The sequence below is a fragment of the Odontomachus brunneus genome, unplaced genomic scaffold (assembly GCF_010583005.1).
Source record: "Odontomachus brunneus isolate Ranch 3 - 2012 unplaced genomic scaffold, Obru_v1 Obru_scaffold_051, whole genome shotgun sequence".
Classification (NCBI taxonomy): domain Eukaryota; kingdom Metazoa; phylum Arthropoda; class Insecta; order Hymenoptera; family Formicidae; genus Odontomachus; species Odontomachus brunneus.
In genome coordinates this window covers 1,814,597-1,837,238 of record NW_022639501.1, presented here as the reverse complement: position 1 = coordinate 1,837,238, position 22,642 = coordinate 1,814,597, and the positions used below count along the sequence as shown (strand labels likewise).

Below are 22,642 nucleotides of genomic sequence, written 5' to 3'. Positions count from 1 at the left end.
ATCAGAACTCGACGACTACGTCCGCGGCATTTATTAATATCGCGAAGCAACGCGATAGCGCGAGACCATCTTTGAGAAACGTACTTTCACTACAATGTGTCGGGCTACGACGCAACGGGGAAAAAGATCCCAGTGAAATTCAGCTCGACCGTATCTCACCGCTCTTTATGGATTTTACTTCATCGGAGAGATTTCAACGCCGGGCGAAGAAACGCGCGCCGCGTGTCGGCATTGTCACCGCCGTCGCATTACGAAATGCGCAATTATCCAATTGAAACGATCGACAGGTGGCGACCGATCTTTCGCGGCGAATTCACCTTGGCTGCACCTTCGCGCGACCGTATCTCCGTCGCTACGTGTTACCGCAAGTGGAGATGCAAGTGAAATGCAACTTTGTGCGGTGCTTTTGCGTGCAAGGCGTGAAAGTGTATGCCTTCAATATTCCCTCCCGAGGATTAACGCACTCGCCACCTCATCGTTCGACTGGGAAACGGTCCAAAACATCCTCTGTATCTTTTGTTTTTTTTTTTTTTTTTTTTTTTTTTTTTTTTTTTTTTTTTTTTTTATGTAATAACGCAAAACAGACTTAATTTGTTCACATATACGTAGAATAAAGAATTATCGCATAGCAAGTGTGTTAATAAGTCACACTCAACTGCTTTATTTATGCAGTAAAAGTAGCTTCTTGTAGCGTTCCCTGTTGCAAAAATCGTTGTAACATGTTGAACAAAAGAAGAACGAAGTAGAAAAGAAAACGTGTCCACGGCAGTGTAAATATTGAAAGTGAAATTATCTTGATTCAAGTAGAGCTCAAGTAAGCAGAAGCGAGGATTTATACACGAGCTGGGGATCTCTCCGTTTAGATGGTCTTTCTTGCCGATCGATCGGCTCGGGGAAGCGTGATGTAACGTACGTTGCTTTTCTTAAGGTCCGAGCTAGCCAGTCGGAGAAAGTTGTTCGCACGATATCGCGTCGTATCGAGGCGAGCACGTGACATAATTGCGCGTACTGGATTATGCGTGGCAGTTCCGAGCGTAACGCACTCCGAACGTTCTTCCGACGTTAGCATTTCTTTTTTACGTCGCTTATCGGAAATTTTTTGCGCGCGCGGGAAACGGAACTCTAATAATAACGGCCGACATAGATCCTGAAGTGAATTTCAAGGTTGTAATATGCGATAATGTTGACTATCGCGATTTCAAAAATTGTTTCTGTTGAAATAAATAGAAATAAAGGATTGATTTAATTAACATTAATTTCATATTACAAGGCAGGTTATTTTTTCTTTCATATCTTCGTAATTTTTGCTCTTTTCAAGTAGTTAGAATTTATTAAATGTGGTAAGACAGCTACCATAAAGTTAGACATAATGATATGATAAGAAACGAAGGAGTTAACGTGGCATACCGTCTTGCAAGTCTCGTAAGTTTTTAGTCGAAGTTTTCAACTTACTTGTATCCTGTAAGGGAACTCCCTGAAGTAAATGTCTTGGCGGTCGTAGAAGGCGATCGAGTAGGAATCCTCTTTCGAGAGTTTGCGTCGTTCCAGACCTTCCTGGAGGGTCGTAAGTCCGTATAGGGCGCCGAAAAGATAGCAGATAAAAATGGCGATGATGAACGCTTTCACGGGACGATAGTTTAGCGCGGTCGCTAAATAATCGCGAAACCAAGTCATGCATCCGTGCTCGGGATTGTCGATCGGATTGTGAGGGTCGTCAGGATCAATTCCGCCGGAGCATAGCACTCTGTAGAACCACGACCGATGAGCTGAAATATCATGCACACAATGCTGATGAAGATATATATTATTTAATGCAAATAAAGATATTTACAACGAACGCTATCAGTAAAACCCGGCATATTCGAAATCAAGATGCTTTTTTTTAATTAATTGTATGTTTTTTTTATATATGTTTGTTCATGCATGCACATTCTTTCCTCGTTAATTTACGTATAAAAATATGAAGGTAAAGTCAATCCTTTTACGCATACAATGGTTTGACAAATAGATAAGAAAAATAATAAGAATAAAAACCTGAAAGCTCAAATGCTCGAGTATCCAGACTTGATACTGAAAACTGTATTGTTCTTGACTTATTTTTTCACATTTGTTTCAAGAACGTTGCGTCGTAATTGCAAATATCTATATATTATTTCTTTTCACAAAGAAATTTTTTACTGATTGTTACCAAATACTTTCGTGCACAATGCGATATTATAATTGCAATCGAGTATGATACAATAAAATTGGAAGGAGTTATAATTTTTAGCTTCTTCGTTTTGATGTAAACTTGAGTTTATACCGAAATAAAATTTTTTTAATAGCTTTTTTTATACTTTGCTGCGGATGTATTAATATTTAAAATGATGAAGTAAGGAGAAAGTACGTTCTTTTCGTTACATAATAGGATGTGATCTAACGAATTAACGGTATTCAACGCGTCAGTCCATTGACGTAACTGCGGTACGTCATACTACCAGACGTAACAAGATTTCGAATGGGGGTGTCTGGCAACATGATTGACACAGGAACAAAAATAAGAACATTCAAATTTATAAGCTCATGAAGTACTAGTGATTTATGACTGCAGATCATGATTAATCAAAATTAACAAACTACCTGTTGTATTCGTTATACAATTTTTATTGCGTTTAAATCAGCGTCGTAGGAGGATCTAAGTAGCGATAGTGGCATGAAATAACGATGGATACTCACTGGATTTAGATAAAGGCTGCACCTTGCAGCAGATGACGCTGTGCAAATTTTTTCGTTCGCAATAACCGCTGATCGCGACGCATCCACTGAAGAACGTTATGTGAAACAGGAAAGTGAAAACTACCGCGAAACCTGTCATTTAACATATACCTGGTGTTAAAAATATGGATCACATATCACGATTTCAGCATAACATATACACAGAATATCATTCAAATCAATCCAAATCATTGCAATTTCTCACGTATGTTTTTTAATTCTTTCCCGCTTGTTATGTCTTCATGAAATACGAAGATTTCACACAAAGATTTCTTTTTAGATACTTTGTAAGCAATAGTAATCTGAATTCTCCCGATATATTTTTTACCTGAGTAAATACAGAAAATCTTGACTGAAGGGAAGGGCGACATAATGCCGATGAAAAAGGATATCATATCCGTTAGTGATGTGATGGTGATGGAAACAGCTGCCTCGCTCAATGTTGCTGCCATCCTTTCTGGCACCGGTTTGTTGATGCTCGTTCTCCTCCAAGCCGCTAACATGACAAAAGTATCATCGATGCCTATTCCTATTAAACGAAAAAAGGCAAATTGTTTATTGTGTTACATCTGTATATACACGGAGAAAAAAAATTTTGCTCTTTTAGCAAAATCGTCGTTGCTACTGCATATCGTAGTGACATCAAAAAAATTTAGTTGACGTAACTAATTTTACAAATGATTCGTTATCAAAGCAGAAGTAGTTTCGTTGCCAGGATAGAAAAAATTTGTTGAGTGTATTTGTCCTAAGAATCATGTTAATTTGCTACTGATGCAAAATAATGTATTCTTAGCAAATTTATTTGCTATCGGAGCAAAACTGCAACTGTTTATATAAATCCATTATGGTTCTTATAGCAAAATAATTTATAGATTCAGAAAATTATATCCAGCAAATAGTGATTAGTACTCTTAGCAAATCTTTTTGCTATCCATATAATAACGAAAAGATTTTGCTAGACCAGCAGAAAATTTGCTGGACCAGTAAATTATTTTTCTTTGTGTACGTGCCACATTTCTGTATTTTAATTTGCCGAACAATTATTTCTTTCTTATATACGTATCAACTTATAAACTGTATGTGAACAAAACATCGATTCTAAATTTGCCATAAGATGTGACTCACTTCTTGAGAGTCTTTTACCTTTGAACTACAGAAGTGTCATGATAATGTATTCTTCGTAACGTCTGCGGTTTCTTTAGTAATTTAATATCACTCAATTATAATTCCAAAGGAATTGTACGTCGGTTTCACATCTGATGTAGTCACCAATCGTGAGTAAGTCTTCCGAGAATAATAATAACGCTTGGGGGATGTATTTTGTCAATATGTGATCACTCTAGGAATTATCAGCGTCCATTTTCCGCATGAATGTCACGTCTGTCTGCACATCTAATTTCTTAGACAGTATGAATAATAATAGGAAACGTGATTTTAGCAGAAAATTAAAACCGCGAAATAATGTACTTCGCATACGTATTAGAAATCTGATCAAAACAACGCGTGACTATTGTGAAGATCCGTCAAAGTTTTCTCGCTTGAATATAATAGCAGTTTCTCTTGCAAAATTAAGATTGACCAAACGAATTGATCGTGTCGCACGCAACTCGATTATTCACATATCATATTGCGTAATTCGATTACTTATGAGCCGAATTGCTTCACGTAAATTAAGTAATGAAGATTGATCCGCCGATATAATCATTGTTGCTGAGTATTTCCCGGTAAAATTTGAGCTAATGGTAGTCAATCTAAAAATCACGATCATTAAATTGAATCGTACAGAGTCGCTGTTACCGGTGAAGACTGACTTTATTCGGCGTCGTACGCAGGCGAGCGCAACGTTGAAAGAGAAAAGGAGACTTCCGCTTTTCACATAAATCATAGTTCGTTTATTTCGCTCATACGCACCTGACGGCGAGCTAACGTACTTATCGTCGTGGAAATACGTGTTTCTACAGACGTGACAGGAGATTACGGCATCGCGTTGCAAAAAAGACGAAGTCCTGTCGTTATTATTGTTACTCAACTTTCGCGAGGTATCAATCTGAGTATCGATTGACAAACCTTTGGATAGCTGATATTAACAGGGATTCGCGAGATACATACGGAACGGCGCGAATGAGAAAGTTGTGCAAAAAGTTCTGCAAGTTCTGTAATCAGAGATTGTCCGACGAACTCGGGCCGAGTATTGGCGATATTAGATTGTTCGTGCAATTGGAAGGTGTCCGCATCTGAAAATATCGTTGCTTTTCCGCTTTGAATAGGAAGATGTATTGTTTTTTTAAAATATTACTAATATCGCCTTCTTCTTACACAACAGCACAAATTCCAGACATTACATACAGCACAAACTCCAGACGTACATTATCACGCTGTTTTAATTTACTGTTAAAATCACGTTTCTTATTATTATTCATACTGTCTGAGAAATTAGATGTGACACGCGGAGACAGACGTGGCATTCATGCGGAAAATAGCACAAACTTCTAAAAAATGTCTTAAAGACGTCTAAATAAAATAAAATGTCTTTTTCAGGCGTCTTTTTCGTACATTTCTTATGCAAAAAAACTAGCTTCCAGAGCTGAAAAATAGCTATGGCAGATAAGATGTATCACTGAAATAGGCGCGAATGAGAAAGTTATGCAAAAAGTTCTGCAAGTTCTGTAATCACAGATTGTCCGACGAACTCGGGTCGAGTATTGGCGATATTAGATTGTTCGTGTAATTGGAAGGTGTCCGCATCTGAAAATATCGTTACTTTTCCGCTTTGAATAGGAAGATGTATTGTTTTTTTAAAATACTATTAATATCGCCTTTATCTTACACAATAGCACAAATTCCAGACATTACATACAGCACAAACTCCAGACGTACATTATCACGCTGTTTTAATTTACTGTTAAAATCACGTTTCTTATTATTATTCATACTGTCTGAGAAATTAGATGTGACACGCGGAGACAGACGTGGCATTCATGTGGAAAACAGCACAAACTTCTAAAAGATGTCTTAAAGACGTCTAAATAAAATAAAATATCTTTTTCAGACGTCTTTTTCGTACATTTCTTATGCAAAAAAACTAGCTTCCAGAGCTGAAAAATAGCTATGGCAGATAAGATGTATCACTGAAATAGGAACAGCTAATGTCGATATTACCGAAGCTAAATTTATTCGCTGTTTAAACTTAGGCGCTACTGCGAGAAATATTAACTACTAGAAACAAATGACTGTAGCAAATGATTGTAGCTGTGCGGCAAACTTTTTTAATATATGCATACGATAAGAAATTTAGGAATAACTACCATTTTCTTAGCTACTTGAAATAATATGCATTTTTAATGTATTTGTAATATATTTGTATTTCATAGCGAATGCATTTTAGCTGTCATAGCCAATTCTTAGCAGTGACAGCTAAACGATTAGCCTTTTGACTAAGTTTGAATTAGCTACCGCGATTTAGCTGATATTACTAAGTCATTTTTTTGCGTGTAGACTCATACTAATATACTGAGAAAAAAAATATTTAAAAATTAATAAATATTTATTAGGTGGGTAATATATTTAATTAAATCAAAATTCTCTTCATTTAAATCGAGTATTGTTTACTTAAACTATGATAGCTTCAAGTAACGGCTATTAATACAGACCTAAGAAGTTTGTACTGTCTAGGCAATGTTAGAACGTAAAACTTGACGTAACTACCTTGACCGATTTATATAAGAACGAAATAAAGAAATCACGATAATATTTAGTTTGAAAGAATTCCAAAAGGTTTGTTCTGTCCGCAGTAATAACTTAAAATCGGCGACTTACCGATCATGAGGAACGGCGCGGCGAGGTTGATGCCGATGAAGTCTATCCTCAGATACATACACAATCCGAAAGCAGCGACGGTCGCTATGGCGGCCGAGATGTTACCCAGCAAACCAAGCCAAGGTTTGCTGCGCACCCAATCGGTCATCATGCATGTCACGACCGAGAACAGACCCATTATGATGAACGTGCTGGCAAAGTACGGCACGACCGTCTTCGTATTGGCCTCCAGTTCCAGCTCGAGGGTCCTCGAGGCGAATCTCGCGGTGCTAATGTGCTTGAACGCACCTTCATCCTCGACCTTGCCGATGACTTCCAGAAACGCCTCCTCCCAGGCGGCCCCGCTGATTTAGAGACAGAAAAGAAGAAATTCAAATAAGAAATTCAATTAGGATATCGAAGAGAAGTGTCATGCGGAGCACGGTTGGGTCCTAGGAAAAAAGTTTCGTCTAATGGGCCAAGATCCTGTCTGCATCTGACATGTTAGTAACCAGAATTTATTTAGAAAATTCTCTCCACAGACCACATCGCATCATTTCTTTATGTAATTGTGTAGAACAGTTGCATAATTATCATAATTAATAATTTGTATAATTAGTACATAATGTATGTCATTAATAATTAATTGTCACGGAAGATCAGAGTTAAATATGTGGTGACAACGATTCCTATGCTGCATAAACAAGCTAAATTTGTTCTGTTCAATTACATTGATTATAATTTATAATTAAGAGTTAATGTATTTGTGCGTGGAATAGATTTAGTCTATTTATATAAATATAGGAAGGAAAACGATCGCTCTATCATACGTGTGTAACTCTAGTCTCTCGTGAAAGATCGTTGCGTTACTCATGATGCTGATAGCAAACGTGTTAATCAAACCCACATATACACGTTCGCGTGCGCACACACGATCGATATTTTAGTGAAATCACAAGTTTTTCTGCTACTACTTTTGCTCAGGTCATAGTTAACACAAACAACTTGGTTAACTGAAACAAAGTATTGCAAGGAAAATGCTGATATATGTTTCATTGTAATGCTTTAGCACCTTTAATGGTAACAATGGGCAATCAGCACCAATGGTCATGAATGAATCAAATATTATTTTCATGGAGACCACCGATGCCAATGAACGATAGCGATCATGCAACGAATTAATGAGTTATCGCTCTTCTATTACAATTACTGAACATTATTGAATATAAAGATCAAAAATATATTTTGTAATAGCTTTATATAACACGATGATAAAATACACAAGTAAACAGGAAATACTGATGTTGAATCTTGGCGAGAAGCGAGATAAGGAGATATCTTTTATTTTATTTTTCAACACGTGATCCCAGTTACAAGATTTTTGTTTGACTCCAGAATATTTGTGAAAAACAAAATTAGCCTGAAAGATAATTGATGGCGGCGTTATGTTTTAAGGATATATTGCTTAAACGGTAGTTCCGCGATATTTATACGAGATTGTTGCCCGTTTATCTTCGTACAGAATTCCAATCGTTTCCTTATTTATAGTAAATTGCGAGAGGCACTACTTTCAAGATCTTTGCCGTGCGTAATTAAGATAAGTGACCAGTTTCGCCATCAGGCTATGACGTGTTCGTGAACTCGATAAGCGAGACTCGACATGCTCGGTGGACTTACATTGCGTCTTGTCGCGGACTGTCGACGGTAATGAAGTAGGCGAGCTGCACCGAGGGCACCGATTTTATCACACCGTTATCGATGACGGTTCCGCCGAAGAACACCGGAAACACAAGAGCATCCAACGTGACCGGATTCAACATAATCGGAAACGTGAGATTGAGATCCCCACTTTCCACCTCGCTGAAAATTTAAAGTCCGATTAAAACATGGACGCAAGTTAGCGAGTAACTTGCCGACAAAAACATCGTTCGCCAACGTGATTGTGTGTCGAATTAATCGATCTTTTGTCTGAGTTTTCTCTCAAACGTAACCTATATTACACACTGAGGGCGCGTTCCGTTACACGCTCGCAACGCTCGCGAGCGTCATTCTACTTTTGTTTAACATTCATGAGCAACAAAGATAGAATGATGCTCGCGAGCGTTGCGAGCACGTAACGAAACGCGCCCTGAATAAAGTAACTCGTTGTCGTTATTCTCATCTTGAAAAATAACTCGTTATTTTAATATCAGATTTTAATTTTCAAATTAAATTTAATAAAAAGTCTGAAATTGAATAAAAATGTAAAATTTGTAAATTTAAGATTTAAAATTCAAATTTAACCCTAAGATACCAAACTTCAAAAAATCGCGGATCTGCCATACTGGAGTAATGGCTACCTTACGTCATATATTTCGTTATAACTTCCACAAAAGTCAACCAATTTCGAAAAAAATTATTTTTCCATCGAAACGCCAGACTTCAAGGAATTCGTCTATGTATAGAGAAATATGCAAAAGATAGTAGTTTGGAAAATATGCAACCTCGCAGTTGATAATTCCCAAAATGGCAGACCCGCAAAGTCTTATCTGGGATAAAATCCAGTGTGGTAACCTAGGGTTAAGATCGGATTAAAACTTCCACGAAAACTGGCGAATAGCTTTGAGACAAGGCGCGATTGCATCAATTAATAAATCTTTAATTTAGCCACAGGACCCTTTAATTCTGTGTAGTATATATTCATTATAATAATACTAATTTTACTAACTCATATAACATGAATCGTACTAATTATAGTAATATCACGCTTACGTTATCACTAGCTGCAGGTCTAGAATATCGTTTCCGAAACACTCGTCGAGCCATCGTGCGCAGATTTGCTGGTAAGTGAACGTTTCGCCCTCATACTCGGCTTTGATGTCCTTAATAATCCGATCGAGTTCCATCAGCTCTTGCCAAATCTCCTTCTTCAGCATATTGTGCCCGCCATCCTTGGGAATCACAATGACGTGGCCGAATCGGCCTGCCAAAACAAGAAAATCGACGGATGTAGTCGACGCACATACATCATAAATAAATATTGCAACGGACATATTTGATAACCCGTATCTCTCGACACACTCGCGGATTCTCTCTGACCTAGCGCTGTGCACTCACGAGTATGTTACGAGTACAAGGACTATATATTACAGAATCTATGTCAGTCTTTTAATTATATCGCAGGACACTAAGCTCGTTAGACTCGTCATAGAATTTCTCGTAGACGAAGAAATCGTGTGAATAACAAAACGAATGATCGGCGAGGCTCTCACCTGGTCTGGTGATACGACTAAGATCGAATTGATAGCTATAGTTGACTTTGAAGTACTGCTCGACCACCGCTCGTTCGGTCTTGCCGGGCCCGTTGATGGGCGAGAATAGGTATTCCGGGTCGATTTCATAGTGTATCCTTTGATAGCCGGTGAAACATATGCAGGCCAACAACAATGGTACGATCACGAAGTAGCCCGGGTGCCGGCCGACGATGAGGCCTAATTTGTGAAACGCACGGTTCAAGAAGTCATCGACGCACTTTAGATTTTGCCACATCTGAAAGTGAAAGCACACAACCAGTCCTTAACTATTATTATTCTGCTCGCTGCATTCTCGGCATTCAGAATTCGTAACATCTCAGAGACCTGCGAAAGGCAAGAGGCAGTGAAGTGAAGGCGAGATTGGGAAAGTCACCTCTCAAAAGTAAACCGTTACGCATTGAGAAAGGTAAGTCCATTCCCGTAACTCATCTCGAAAAATAACTCGTTACCGTTATCCAAAAGATGTAATTGCGTTACCGTCATCGTTGCTAACGCGAAAAAGAAAAAGAAGTAACGCCGTTACCGAGCTGTTACTGAAAGAAAGTAACGCGTAACGGTAAAACGGCGTCATCAGAGACACGTTACTTTCCAGCTCTGAGTAGAAGTCGATTCGAAGTTCTTTAAGCCGCGTTTAAGTGCGCGAAAGAGCAATAATTTCGTACAATTATTCACAAGCAGTAACAATCGTCGGAGTTGTAGCGAAGTGTCGACTTTTCGCGAATAATTCTCCGGATAATTTGCGACGCAGATGTGCGATTGTGCTTGTAGTGTTGAAAGTACGATCTATGCGGGTGCAAGAAATATGAGCTGCTCAATTAGTGTTTTGCATTTATAATATATCGAGCCGCGTATGCATGTCTGCCGCCCCAACGATGAAATGCACAATACATTTCTTCGTTATCTGTCGTATAGATCGAATGGCTCTGGACGTAAAATCGAATTTCTCGTATGGTTCGTTAAACGCGCAATGCGAAAAGTGCGCAATCCTTTTTGCTCCTTATTTCCCCGTCGGAGTACTCGTTGTTACGTAAATTTATTATTTGCTTAAGTCGCTGAGCTCAACATAATAGCGCCGCTCGTTTATTTAATGCTCCTCGTGGTAGAATATGCGGAAACATCTATTATCGTTTGCGCGACGAAGAGTTCAGCCAAGGTCCCCTCGCGCAACTGAGAATTTGCAGGAGAGTAAATAAGGTAAGAAGACAAACGCGCGATTGTGCAAAAAGTGCACACGCTCAAACAATCGCAACAACAATCGCCAAGACATCGGGAGGCAATCATGTGGACTTGAGGATTTCCAGAATCGGATATTACGAGCCGAAACTCGCGCGGGGTTGAAAACCTGATGTGAGTTATTCACGGTTGTGGTTTCAAGTTAAAATGTTCACAGTTTTCTGGTCTCAGTCATAAGCAATTGAAGCATCGTGTAATGCTTCACAATTCTCACATGGTTGTCAATGGAATAAAAAATTGTTCAAATGTGTAATTTCCGATGACGGCTCAACCCAAATATCTCAGTTTTGTTGAATCCTATTACTATTCATAACACTCGCGTCGTATCATTGTGTGAGTGTGTGTCTCTGTAACAGAATTATAATAATTCAAATATTTAGTAAAACACTTGTTATTAACGAATTTTTGTGTGTTTGATCGAAAAGGTCCGTCTTTCAAGTACCGAAGCTCTGTTCGGCCAAGAGGCTCCTATTTTTTGTTAAATCTGCCCTTCTCTCTTCGATTGAGACGTGAATCCTATACCCTTTGTTCTGATACAAAGCCTTTTTCTCGCGCGACGATAGTGCCCTCATAAGGGATTACATGACACGCCGTAGAAGAATGAATCACCTTCATCGGATTTTCACGCACGTTTGTTTTCTCGCCTTGAAGACCCAAGAAAGCTTTTAATTCGTTTGCGCATTGTGTTGACGATATGGCAATGACTTAATTTCTGCCCAATCATCGCCGCTATACCGGATTGCAAGAAAAATGCTGTTACAGGTTCTGATAATAGATATCGATAGAAACAGATAGATATAGACAAATAGAAAATAGATAAATATATTTCTTTCTCTCTTTCTATGAAATATATGTATTATATAATATTTGCATATAATATGAACAGAATATCTCAAACTTTCCTTCGTAATTTTTGTGGGAACGGGTTGAGGTAAATATAAAAGTTCTGTATCATTTTGCGACATTCGCAATAATAGTCAAGATATTACCCAGACAACATAATATCTAAAATCGGATCTTAAAGATCATCTTTAAGATGTCTTTCAGACGATTTACGTATAAATGTCTTTAAGGCGTCTTAAAGATAATTTTTAAAACGTCTTATGTTCCGATTTTAGACATTATGTTGTCTGAGTAATTGAAGAAGATTGGTGATCACGCGATATGATAAATAAGCTGTAGTAGCGATGTCTCTTATTGTGTGCTTGTATATTAAGTCAAATTGAACAAAAAGTTCTTTATCATTTTGCAAATAACCACGTGAATTTTTAATTACTAATAAAAGAAAATTGTTATATGATTGTGCGGGATAATGCACAAATCTTTTTTAATTAATACCTAAAACTCTGTGATTATTCGCAAAATGGTAGGGGACTTTTTTATTCAGTAATTGTGGAAGAGAGTCTGGGACAGTCTGTATATACTGTATATAACGATTCGATACATAGAGTCTTTCTTTTTGTATCTGCCTTCGTATCTGAAATGCAAATGTCCGCTGCTCGACCAACAGCTGCAGTTGTAAAGTTTGCAGTTCATCGAGCCGGGCGACCGCACTATTGCGAGATATCGCTCACGACAATATCGATGTATCTCTCCATGAATTTGCGCGCGAAGCCTGTCGCGCGGGGAGCAAGGAGTTCGTGATAGATCTCGAAAGTCTACTGCCACACAGAGCCTGGTGGTGTCTCGCGACACGAAACGTTATTAGTCGCGAGCATAGATTCGCGCAGGAGGACGTTGGCGAACGACTTTCTAAAACCGCTCGATTCCGCCTGGATTTTCCGTGCGCGCATGTCACGGACATGTCATTAGGAAAAGACACACTAAAGCCGATCGTCGATCGAAGCCCAAGTTCAGAGGCCATTTCTGTCCGCGCCTGTGCCGTAAGGCGACCGCTCTCGACGGAGAAAGTCACCGTTGAAGCTACCGTTGGATAATTCCAACCTGCCGCCGCACAATCCCGTCCGTTCGCGTTAGACACGATTGAATAACCTCGCGTAACAATCGGCGCTTTTGCCATGCCGTCGTCCTAGGATCAACGGTGGTGCTCCGGCCGTGTTCGACGCGCGCGGCGCTAAATCCGTCGACAGGTGCAAGAGGGAGGACATGGCCTTCGGCGCTTCGCTTCAGTTCGCAATGCTTCTTGATAAATCCCCCGGTTTCGTTTCCACGAGAATGTTTACGCTCGAAACACTCAACGAGGTTTCTCTCAAATCGCCGATCCGACAATCGCGACTACCGACACCGTCCCGAGGAGGCGCATTCACCGACTTACTCGTGCATTTCGAGGGGAAGCGCATACATTTCCTCCCGAATCCTTCTCGTCGCGAAAGGACTCTATCCTCTGACTCTATTGAACAACATCTGTGTGTCGCGTCGTATATCGGCCGATAAGCAGATCCGCCTAAGATAACAGGATATGTCGCGACACAATAAACTTTACTCGGCTTTGAATAATAATTGCCGCGCTAGGAGAGTTGCGATTGCATGCGTCGTGACTGCGTAATACGCTTGATATTATCGCGTCTTCTTCATGGACGGAGCGCTCATGCTCTCAGCGGAAGATCGAAGTACGAACGCTGTTACGACAGATTATTATCTATGGGTTACTAGAACGCACTCGCCGCTGTCTTTTTAACCGATTCACCAGCAATTATTGTCGAGCGTGGCGAGCCGCTTATTCCAGCGGCCGATGTGGAGACACGCACGCTCTCGATAGTTTCCACACACGTGAAATTCGCACATAGAAATTCGCAAAATCCATGTTGTCGAACGCTACCGTGTATATCGAGTATCAGGAAGTCATAACTCCGAGGAAGACGGGGATTGCCGGTGTACTCGATAAGAGACTCGATTTCCGCGTTGAGTATTTGCTTCGGGTGTTCGCAGGATCCGCGTGAAGCGAGGTAAGTTTGGCGTGCATCGACGTAATCCTTCTGTGAGATTGTCTGAGCTTTCGCAACGATCACACGTGATCGTCTCGTCAACGTCGGTGATAAGTAATGGTGGCAACGAGACTCCGAGCAGCGGCGGTTAAAAATGCAGAACACGCGTCTTAATGTCTCGCTTGCGGAATTTTAACTGTTCGATTTCACCTAGAGCGTCCTCGAGAACTCGGGATTTGTGAAATTCGCACGTAATAATAAGCATTGACGCTCGTAACTTCTCGCGATGACGTCGTCGAACACACCAGCGAGGAAAGATCGTTCACGTTAGGGAGAAATAATATAATTTGGGCATTATTTGTCGTTGAAATGTAGGCGACATGCCGCCGTTTTGTTAGTCGTGAACGATAACGAGGCTGTCCTCATCAACGATCATTCTCGAGTTCCGCCATCGGCTCACCAGCCGACAAGAGAACCGCTTCCTTTGCTCTAACCTCCGATATTGCCCGATAATAGCCGGTGAATACGTTTGGAAGGTGAAATAAAATTGCGCAAGTAAAAACTCACTCAGGGAAAGTATATCCAAGCACAAGAATGATTGCTTCCTGGAGATTAAGAGTTAGTAGGGTAAGTTAAAGTGACTGGCAGTAGACATATCGCTGTTTCTTATTTCTTACAATTATTCTACTTAATCATTCCTCTCTGCTTTATTGAGTATTTTCGAAGGACAACTTATCATACGAAAGTAACGTTTATGGAGTTATATATATGAGACAATTTAAAGATATTTCGACAGATTTTTTATTTAGCGTGCGCACATTATGATTGTTGCCCAGATAGTATCATACACGTCATAAACGTCGATAATTGTATCGTGGAATTTTTTGCGGTTTTCATTATGACAATTGTACGAAGGCCAAACCCTAGAGCGCAATGTTGAGCAAAAACGCAGGTGGTTTCACGAAAAGTGTATGACGAGTACATAAGAAAAAACTAAAATTTACAGTTAAAAACTGCGTTTTAAATGATACAACTCATTTTTGTGTGCACTGAAGAAAAAAGTTTGGTAATACTTACCAAATGCGCTTTATCATACTATTTGGTAAATAGTAACCAATATGGTAAATGTTACCAAATATTTGGTAATAATTACAAAATTGTTAATAACATTAACTTTCATATAGCTTTATATCAACATTCACTTTTTATATTTAATTGATAATATTTTACTAAATGTAGTAACTATAACACAGGCTGGATAATTATTACCAGAAATTTTTCTCAGTGTGCTGATGTTTCTATTGACATTTTATATCGAAAAATATATAATCTTTGTATCAATTATATATCGTATATATATCACCATTGTATCAGTCATATATTGAATCAGTTTTATACTGAGTGTCCGAATCTTCTCATAGGAGTGTCGAGATCTCCCTCAATGCAACGAGAAAAGAGCCACCTAACGAGAAAAGGGAGCACACTTGCACTTTCCCAGCTTATCACTACCATCTCCATTAATCGCTCCGCAATTGTTGCGTTAATCATCATCGATAAATGACGTTGTTATTCACGACAACGACATTCCCGCTTGTTGCAATCACAGCGCAATTAGCAGTAGCGGCCACCCTTGTCCTTTCGTCAAATACCTTTCACGTACGCGAGCCGTACGCAGGTGCGTAAATGCGCGTGCACGTGCCCAAGAACGGACGTACGGCCGCGCGCGATTCTTCTACCTTAACGATAAGCAAGTGCAGCGTGTCGATGTGAAAGTATGCCGTGACTAAGGAGAGAATTTTCCATTTCGTTATTTAGAAGCGCAGCACTTTCGTTCTTGTTCTTGTACGTGTGATGATCGCGGGACCATTTTCAAAACTATCCTTAACAAACACTCTTTTGTTTTGCACTTATTTTCTTTGCCAATCCCTCCCCTCCTCTCTCTCTCTCTCTCGCTCTCTGTGTCTTATTTGTCTATCTCTCTGTTTGGCTGCCTGTCGTGAACAAAAGCGCGATAAAAGATAGTACTTATTTTACTCACTGTACTACTACTACTTTTACTCACTTATTTTACTCATTGTTGGAATTATCATGATTGTCGCGGGTTGTTGTCCGTAATTATAAATCCCATATATCTCAAGATCCAATTATTTATAATCCAATTCACATATCCATTCGTACAATCCGAAGGTAATTTGAAATGTCGCTCGCACAGCGATTAGCAGGACGTCATAAAGAGATTATGTAAAGTAGCTCCTTTTCTACCTCTTTAGCAGAAGTGAATTCTCGTTCCCATTTTATGTCCCGGCAACTCGGCTCTCGACTCGACGAACGGCTTCATTTCGGTCAATACTCCGGATACACCTTACGCAAAACGAAAGTGAGAGTGACACGCATCGATCTGTCTCCGAGAGGAAAAAAAGGAATAGTCGTCATGCAACGCACGACTCGAGATGCAACCGCGGTAATAAAATTACGAAAGTGGCATACACACGAGGCGTCTTGGGTGCACGAGTGGCAAGAAATTCGTGCTAGCTAGTTCGGGGCTTATAAGTGAGTCCTTTCCGTCGAAGGCGAACCAGTGCAAGAATAGCGCAGCAATCAAGCCAACAATATTAGAATTTTTTGTTGCGCGTCGTAAACCAACTCGGAATAGCGGCTGTTTGCGAAAGCCGCATCACGGCTCAACTTCAATTGCAAGAAATTTTGTAATATTCAAACATGCGCTCGCGCCTATTTTTTAAATTCTTAACGGGAATTCGGACGTATTTAAATGCCTTTAAGGCAATTCAAGGCAATTTAAATTTAAAACGAGCTTACTCTAAAAGAGAAATTTGAGTTGCGTCTGGCACGTACATCTCGTAAGAACGCCTTTTTTCTTTCGAACACACTTCGTACATATGACGTCAACAAATATCAGAGTAAAGTGGGAAAGACGACGGTGTAACGTAAGAAACTTTGGCCGCAAAGAGCGGGTTTTCTCGAGATAATTACATTAAATACACGGAGAGAATGTTCAGCTTCTTTTTCAACCGAGTTCCCTCCAATTTTAACACGTTTTCCTAACACGCAAGAATAAACTGTGTCAGTAGAATTTATCCTGTTAAGAAAAATACGAAATTTTTTAATATTAGACTCCTCTTTCTTTCTCTCAGTTCCTAAGATATAGATGAAAGATGTAATTAAAATTTTTGAAATAAGATAAAAGATCCACACATAAAATATAATCTAAAATAAAATTATAAGCCACAATCAAAAGACTAACAGATCAAGGTGGGATATCAATGTACTCCTCGGTCGTTCAATAATAATTTTCATTGTAATATTTCTTCTCTCTGTGCAGGCGTAAAGTGCGATGTGTCTTTGCCTTGAAAAGAATTCATCTACGTTTCGAGATCCTTGAACCACGAAATGCTGCTTAGACCAGGTCGAGTGACAATCGCAGATAGTAATTACTCAAGGCAATGTATTGCCTTTAAATCACGACCAAACTAAATTTTCCTATCTCATTTTACCGAACGTCCTGTATGATGTTTCATTTCGACTGTTCCTTTTCTTTCGTTGGTAATAATTTTCTGCTGAAACCAGTTAAAAGCGCACAACACAGACAGACCTATTGCATTGCTCGATTAATCACACGTACACCGACACTGAGAGTGTGGCGTGTACTCTATAATTATGCATATATTCACGATACAATCGATAATAGTGTCGACTTGAAGTCGACCTGTCCTTAAAGTAAGGTCGCGAATTGTGAAAGATCCTGCATAAGAATACCGATTTGAATTTCAGCCACGTCGGATGTGAGTGGATCGAGCTGGCTCCGTCATCAATATTCCTACATCCTAAAAAAAGAAGAAGAAAAAAAAAAAGAAAAGGTAACTTAAGAAACTTATTAACTTCTTTGAGCGTGGAGCACTTTAGAGCTGAACAACAGCTGAGGAATACTTTTAAGCTGATAAGTCTCATGTAGGCTCACAAGTTAATTAGTAAGAGAAGTAACTTACTGAAAAATGGAAAAAGGAATGTACCAAGTTGATTAAGATCTTATCTATCGACGAGATATGTAAAAGAACATGAATACAAATGCCCATCACAGTTGACAGTTGCTCGAGAGTGTGAGCCGAAAATATTCGTCAGACGCGTATATGCGTTCATAGTCCATACCCAGATGACACCTACCGGGTTCATAGCATTCGAGATATTAAAATTCATGACGACGGCCTGAGTGTCTAGACGCGAACGGATATTATCTACATGACACGTCGCTCAAGAACTTGTGAGAACTTGCAAATGAATGCAAAACTGCATCGGATTCGCGCCTATAAATTCGCGAACGCGCATTTCGCATCACGATCGCGGGACGTCCGCGGTCGTCTTTGATCGCGAAGGGTTCGACAAGTCGGCTCGTTCCTTTTTTTTTCAAATCCGCGAACTATTGCAAAATCGCGAGGCTCGTCGCGGCGCGGCGCGAGCAATCGCTATGGGGGGAAGGGAATCGGGACAAGGTTGAGCCGCATTTCTTAAAACGACGTACGTAAATCGAGCTTTTATAACTCGTGTGTGCGTCGCGCATATTTATAGGCGCGCTATCGCGTAAGCACGCGGACACATATCGAAATGCGTTCTGGCCACGCGCGACCTCTTACCCCTTCGACACTGCCGATTATTGCGACAGGAGTGTTATAAGGTAGCGCAAAACAGCACGGCGTCATTAGACAACAAACGGGAGATATTATTGAACAACACTGAACGTAGTATGCGCCGACCAGAGGCATGACTTTGAACTGAAACGACAGAAACAAGAAATCGAGGAAGCACAAGAATGTAGAATGCAGAAGAGGTGATTGACAGCGTCGAAGCAGTGAGTACACACAGCAAGATATGTGTGTGTGTGTGTGTGTACGTCTATGTTCCGTGAAGAAAATATGAAAGTATGAAAACGTGAAAATTACGAAAGCGATCTTTTTCTGCAACACCTACATCGTTTTGCATCTTTATCCAGTGATTGTGTCAATTATAATCCAGTTGTCAGCTTGTCAGCGTATAAACTGTTATCGTCTCTTTCATACCTGGACGATTAAATAACGAAGATAATACTCGTCGAAGTATAACTTCATTTCGCGCGCACGAGCGTGCAAGACGCGAGGTAATAAGATAATGAAGATAAAACATCTAATCAATGTCTCGACGCAAAAAGAAATTCCTTAAGAGACACTTGCACCCGGTTAGAAAAATAGTTGACGCTTCGGTTGCTTCATGCACAAGCGTGAATTATCTTGCTCTACGCGCACGGTGAATTTTATTACCGTGACATAAATCTATAATAAGCGGCGTGCTATCACTATTAATCTGCAAAATCAAATAAGATACAAAGCCGACATCCGGAGACTTATTAAAATTACTTCAAGCTTTGAGAATCTACACGTGTGTACATATTTGGAAGCGACGTCGTCGCTCGAAACCACGCGACGAAAATATTTGAGAAACTAATCGAGTTTATAATTTGCAATCTCGACGTAACGGCCAAAACCTCGAAATTTGCGATTTGTGAAACTCTCTCTCTCTTTTTCTATTTTTTACATATATATAAATATATTTTATAGGCATTCTAAGAAATGCCTATAAAAATTCGCGAAATTAGAAATCGTTCTAATGAGATTTATGTGCGATGTTAAACTTTCCTTCCCAATTAAACATTAATAAGATAAAAACTTGGAGGAAGTTAAAACAGACTCGCTTCAGGCGATTCTCGTTTCCCGAAGATCTTGTTCCCCCAAGCGAGTGTGTTAATATACATGAAACCAACAACGTGAAAATTCCTACAACTGCTCAACTAACATAAAAAGAACATCCCGCAGTCGTCGTGCAAATTTTAATAGACCGCACGCTTTGGACGTTACTCAAAATCTAAAATTCTAATAAGGGAGGATCGAGGTCACACGATAATGAAAAGCGATTGGAGTGGCAAGTGCTGTCATTTAGAAAATTCGCGTAAACACGTCAGTCAAGAAGAATTAATAAATATGTTCAATTTCAAGAATAAATGTGGCTGCATTTTAATGCAAAAAGAGTATCTGTGGAGCTTAACTTATTTCTGATGCCTTCGTCTCCAAGCTGAAGTGTGAAAATTAATGTGTCACTCGAGCCAAGTAAAAATTAATAGCGAACGAATGATCACGTTACGGCGCGCGGAAAAATTTCAATCGTTTGTAATTTGAAAGTGACTCTGACACTTTCGTACCAGGATTTTCGATCCGAGTAAAGCCCCTACAAAATTGTATAAGTAATATAGTAACGTAATTATATTACATGTTATGTAAAATATTAAAGTATGAAATATAAACAAAATATAAAGAAAATTAACGTAATTATATTACATGCAATATAAAATATTAAAGTATAAAATATAAAGGAAATATAAAGAAAATATAAACGTAATTATATTACATGTATAATAAGGAAAAATATAAGGAAAAAAATATAAGGAAAAATAAAATATAAGGAAAAATATAAGGAAAAATAAAATATAGGGAAAAAAATAGGTTAAAAGAATATTGGCCTCATACATCTGTCCCGTAATTCTACGCTGCTTGAGCTTGTCGCTCAAGGATCGAATCGCTGTAAGGAGAAATGACACCTGAGAGACAGGAAGAAGACTCTTTTCTCACACGTGGCCGATGAGCATCTATTAATACGTCGCGCGGCTTAAACAGACGGGAAATTTGTGGTATCGAGAGCCCCGGCGGTATGCGCTTATGAGATCATACGTGTATCATACAAAGCTCGCGATTTGACTCATCGATCGGAGTCATCGCACGGCCATCGAGCACGGGCAGGACAATGAGACACATTTCTGTGTCGACTGCTTTCAGATAGGAAACAGCAGTTGAGGCGCAACGTAGCGGCAGCAGTGCGGCGCATTGTAACAGTCCCTCCAGATCATTCGGTCGATTTCTTGCGACGGCTACCGCGGCTGGTCGACGCGCGGTAAGGCGCGCGCGCGCTCGCCGTGCGCAGTCGCGTGCTTTCAAACCGGAAGAGATATCCGAGTGTTTAATTTATCGGTTACGGGGAATCGGCCGGCGACGTCGGCGCATGATGGGCCCAGAGGAATGGGTAGCGGTGCCTCTCTCTTTCTGCGCGCAACTTCGCGCGGCTACTTTTCTCTAATTTAAATAGATTGCGTAAGTGTCCCGCGCGCGCAGTGGTCCATTCAACCGGTCTTCAAAAATACTTTACGCACCACTTCCGGTCCGGGGCGAGCGCGCGCGCGAATAATTTTTGCGTGAGTTCGCGATTATAAGTTCATGAACGCAACCGACTGGCGCGGAAAAATGGTTTATAAAGCGACGTCAATTGCACAAGTACACTCGTTTCTGCATGGACTCTCTCACAAGTGCGTAAAATTGTCTGCACTATGGATACAAGTGCGCAATAATGCGCAGTTAATGAAAGTAACTTATTTGAGTTTGCAGCGAATGAGCCGTATATCGAGACCTGCGCAACCAGTGAATGTTAGAGGATGTAACCGCGTCTCTATTGCGTCTACTGTGCTTGCTACAGTGCAGCTGCGCGACGAACTTGCTGACGTGTGACTGATTAATTATTATATTCTAAAATTAATTTTACTTTTCCGAGTACGCGAAGCATCCTTATCTCTGATGCATATCTTTATATCTTTTCAAAAGGGAAAATATTGTTGCATTGTTTGCTTCTTTTTCTACCTTCACGCGACTCTCTTTCAAGTCACTCTTATAATACTTTCTCAATTTTTATCCCAAGGTTTACCAGATTTTTCTTTTCTACGAGTGAATTATAATCATTTCGCAATCTTCACGATTGTTTCGAGACAATTTATAACTGTCAACAACTAATATATAATGATACGTCTCGAAGTTTTTCATCGGCAACACTCTGTAATCGAAGGCTCGCCTCAAGTGCAATTCTCTCGGAATCGATCGATCGAAATCGAAAGTTACGGAAATCCCGTAGCAACATTTCACAAAGTTCTCTCCGGCGGTTTTCTCGACGCGACGAAAATAATCGATGGAGGCCCTTGCGAATATCAACAGCGTCCCCTCGCTACTGATTTGTCGATGCGTCAGTAATATGCAATTCCCCACCGACCCTCCGAGGTCAACAATTTGTTACGGGGACGATGTTCAAGGAATATATCAACAGCGCAGTTGATTGACCCGTTGTCGCCGAGAGCGATACTTTTCACCGTCAGTTACCAAATCTCCGTGTTGCCATCGCGACGTGCGTTTTGTGTCCAAGGCAGTACAACATTGTTTTCACGATGTAAATATTACTCGGTACCGGAAATCGTGAATTTCTGAGTTAAAGAAAAGAAGACGGAGTCTTGTGCATTAATTCCCATGCAAAAATCAATGGCAATCTGTATTTAACTACATTGAATCAATTTGTACTGTACTCAGTTATCAAATTACGATATAACATAATATATATTTTATATACGCGACTTTTGTCGTGTAAATATTGTATGAATATCTGCGACATTGAAAAATATTCCAAGAAATCGTTATTGGAAGTGTCAACACACGCGCGAATATTTGTATAGCATTTGGAAGGATTTTTACGACAGGCTCGTCTCCCTCTTCTTCCCTTTCTCTCTCCCTTCCTTTCTCTCTCTCTCTCTCTCTCTCTCTCTCTCTCTCTCTC

General features: G+C 39.8%; 2 protein-coding genes across 3 annotated transcripts in view; one reads left to right on the top strand and one right to left on the bottom strand.

Moving 5' to 3' along the window:
- The window catches only part of LOC116845322 (patched domain-containing protein 3), a 30,420-nt gene that overhangs the window by 4,471 nt on the left and 3,307 nt on the right, over positions 1–22,642 (bottom strand). Inside the window, exons 2-8 of the mRNA XM_032817862.1 lie at positions 9,801–10,077; positions 9,301–9,511; positions 8,227–8,409; positions 6,571–6,914; positions 3,083–3,283; positions 2,716–2,847; positions 1,453–1,766 (exon numbers count right to left, since the gene is read on the bottom strand). Of these exons, the coding sequence (XP_032673753.1) occupies positions 1,453–1,766; positions 2,716–2,847; positions 3,083–3,283; positions 6,571–6,914; positions 8,227–8,409; positions 9,301–9,511; positions 9,801–10,077 (1,662 nt within the window). The remainder of the gene's footprint in view (positions 1–1,452; positions 1,767–2,715; positions 2,848–3,082; positions 3,284–6,570; positions 6,915–8,226; positions 8,410–9,300; positions 9,512–9,800; positions 10,078–22,642) is intronic.
- The window catches only part of LOC116845324 (2-phosphoxylose phosphatase 1), a 20,613-nt gene continuing 16,289 nt past the window's right edge, over positions 18,319–22,642 (top strand). For both annotated transcript variants that reach the window (XM_032817870.1, XM_032817869.1), the window contains exon 1: positions 18,319–18,821. The gene's annotated coding sequence lies outside the window, so the exon portion shown is untranslated. The remainder of the gene's footprint in view (positions 18,822–22,642) is intronic.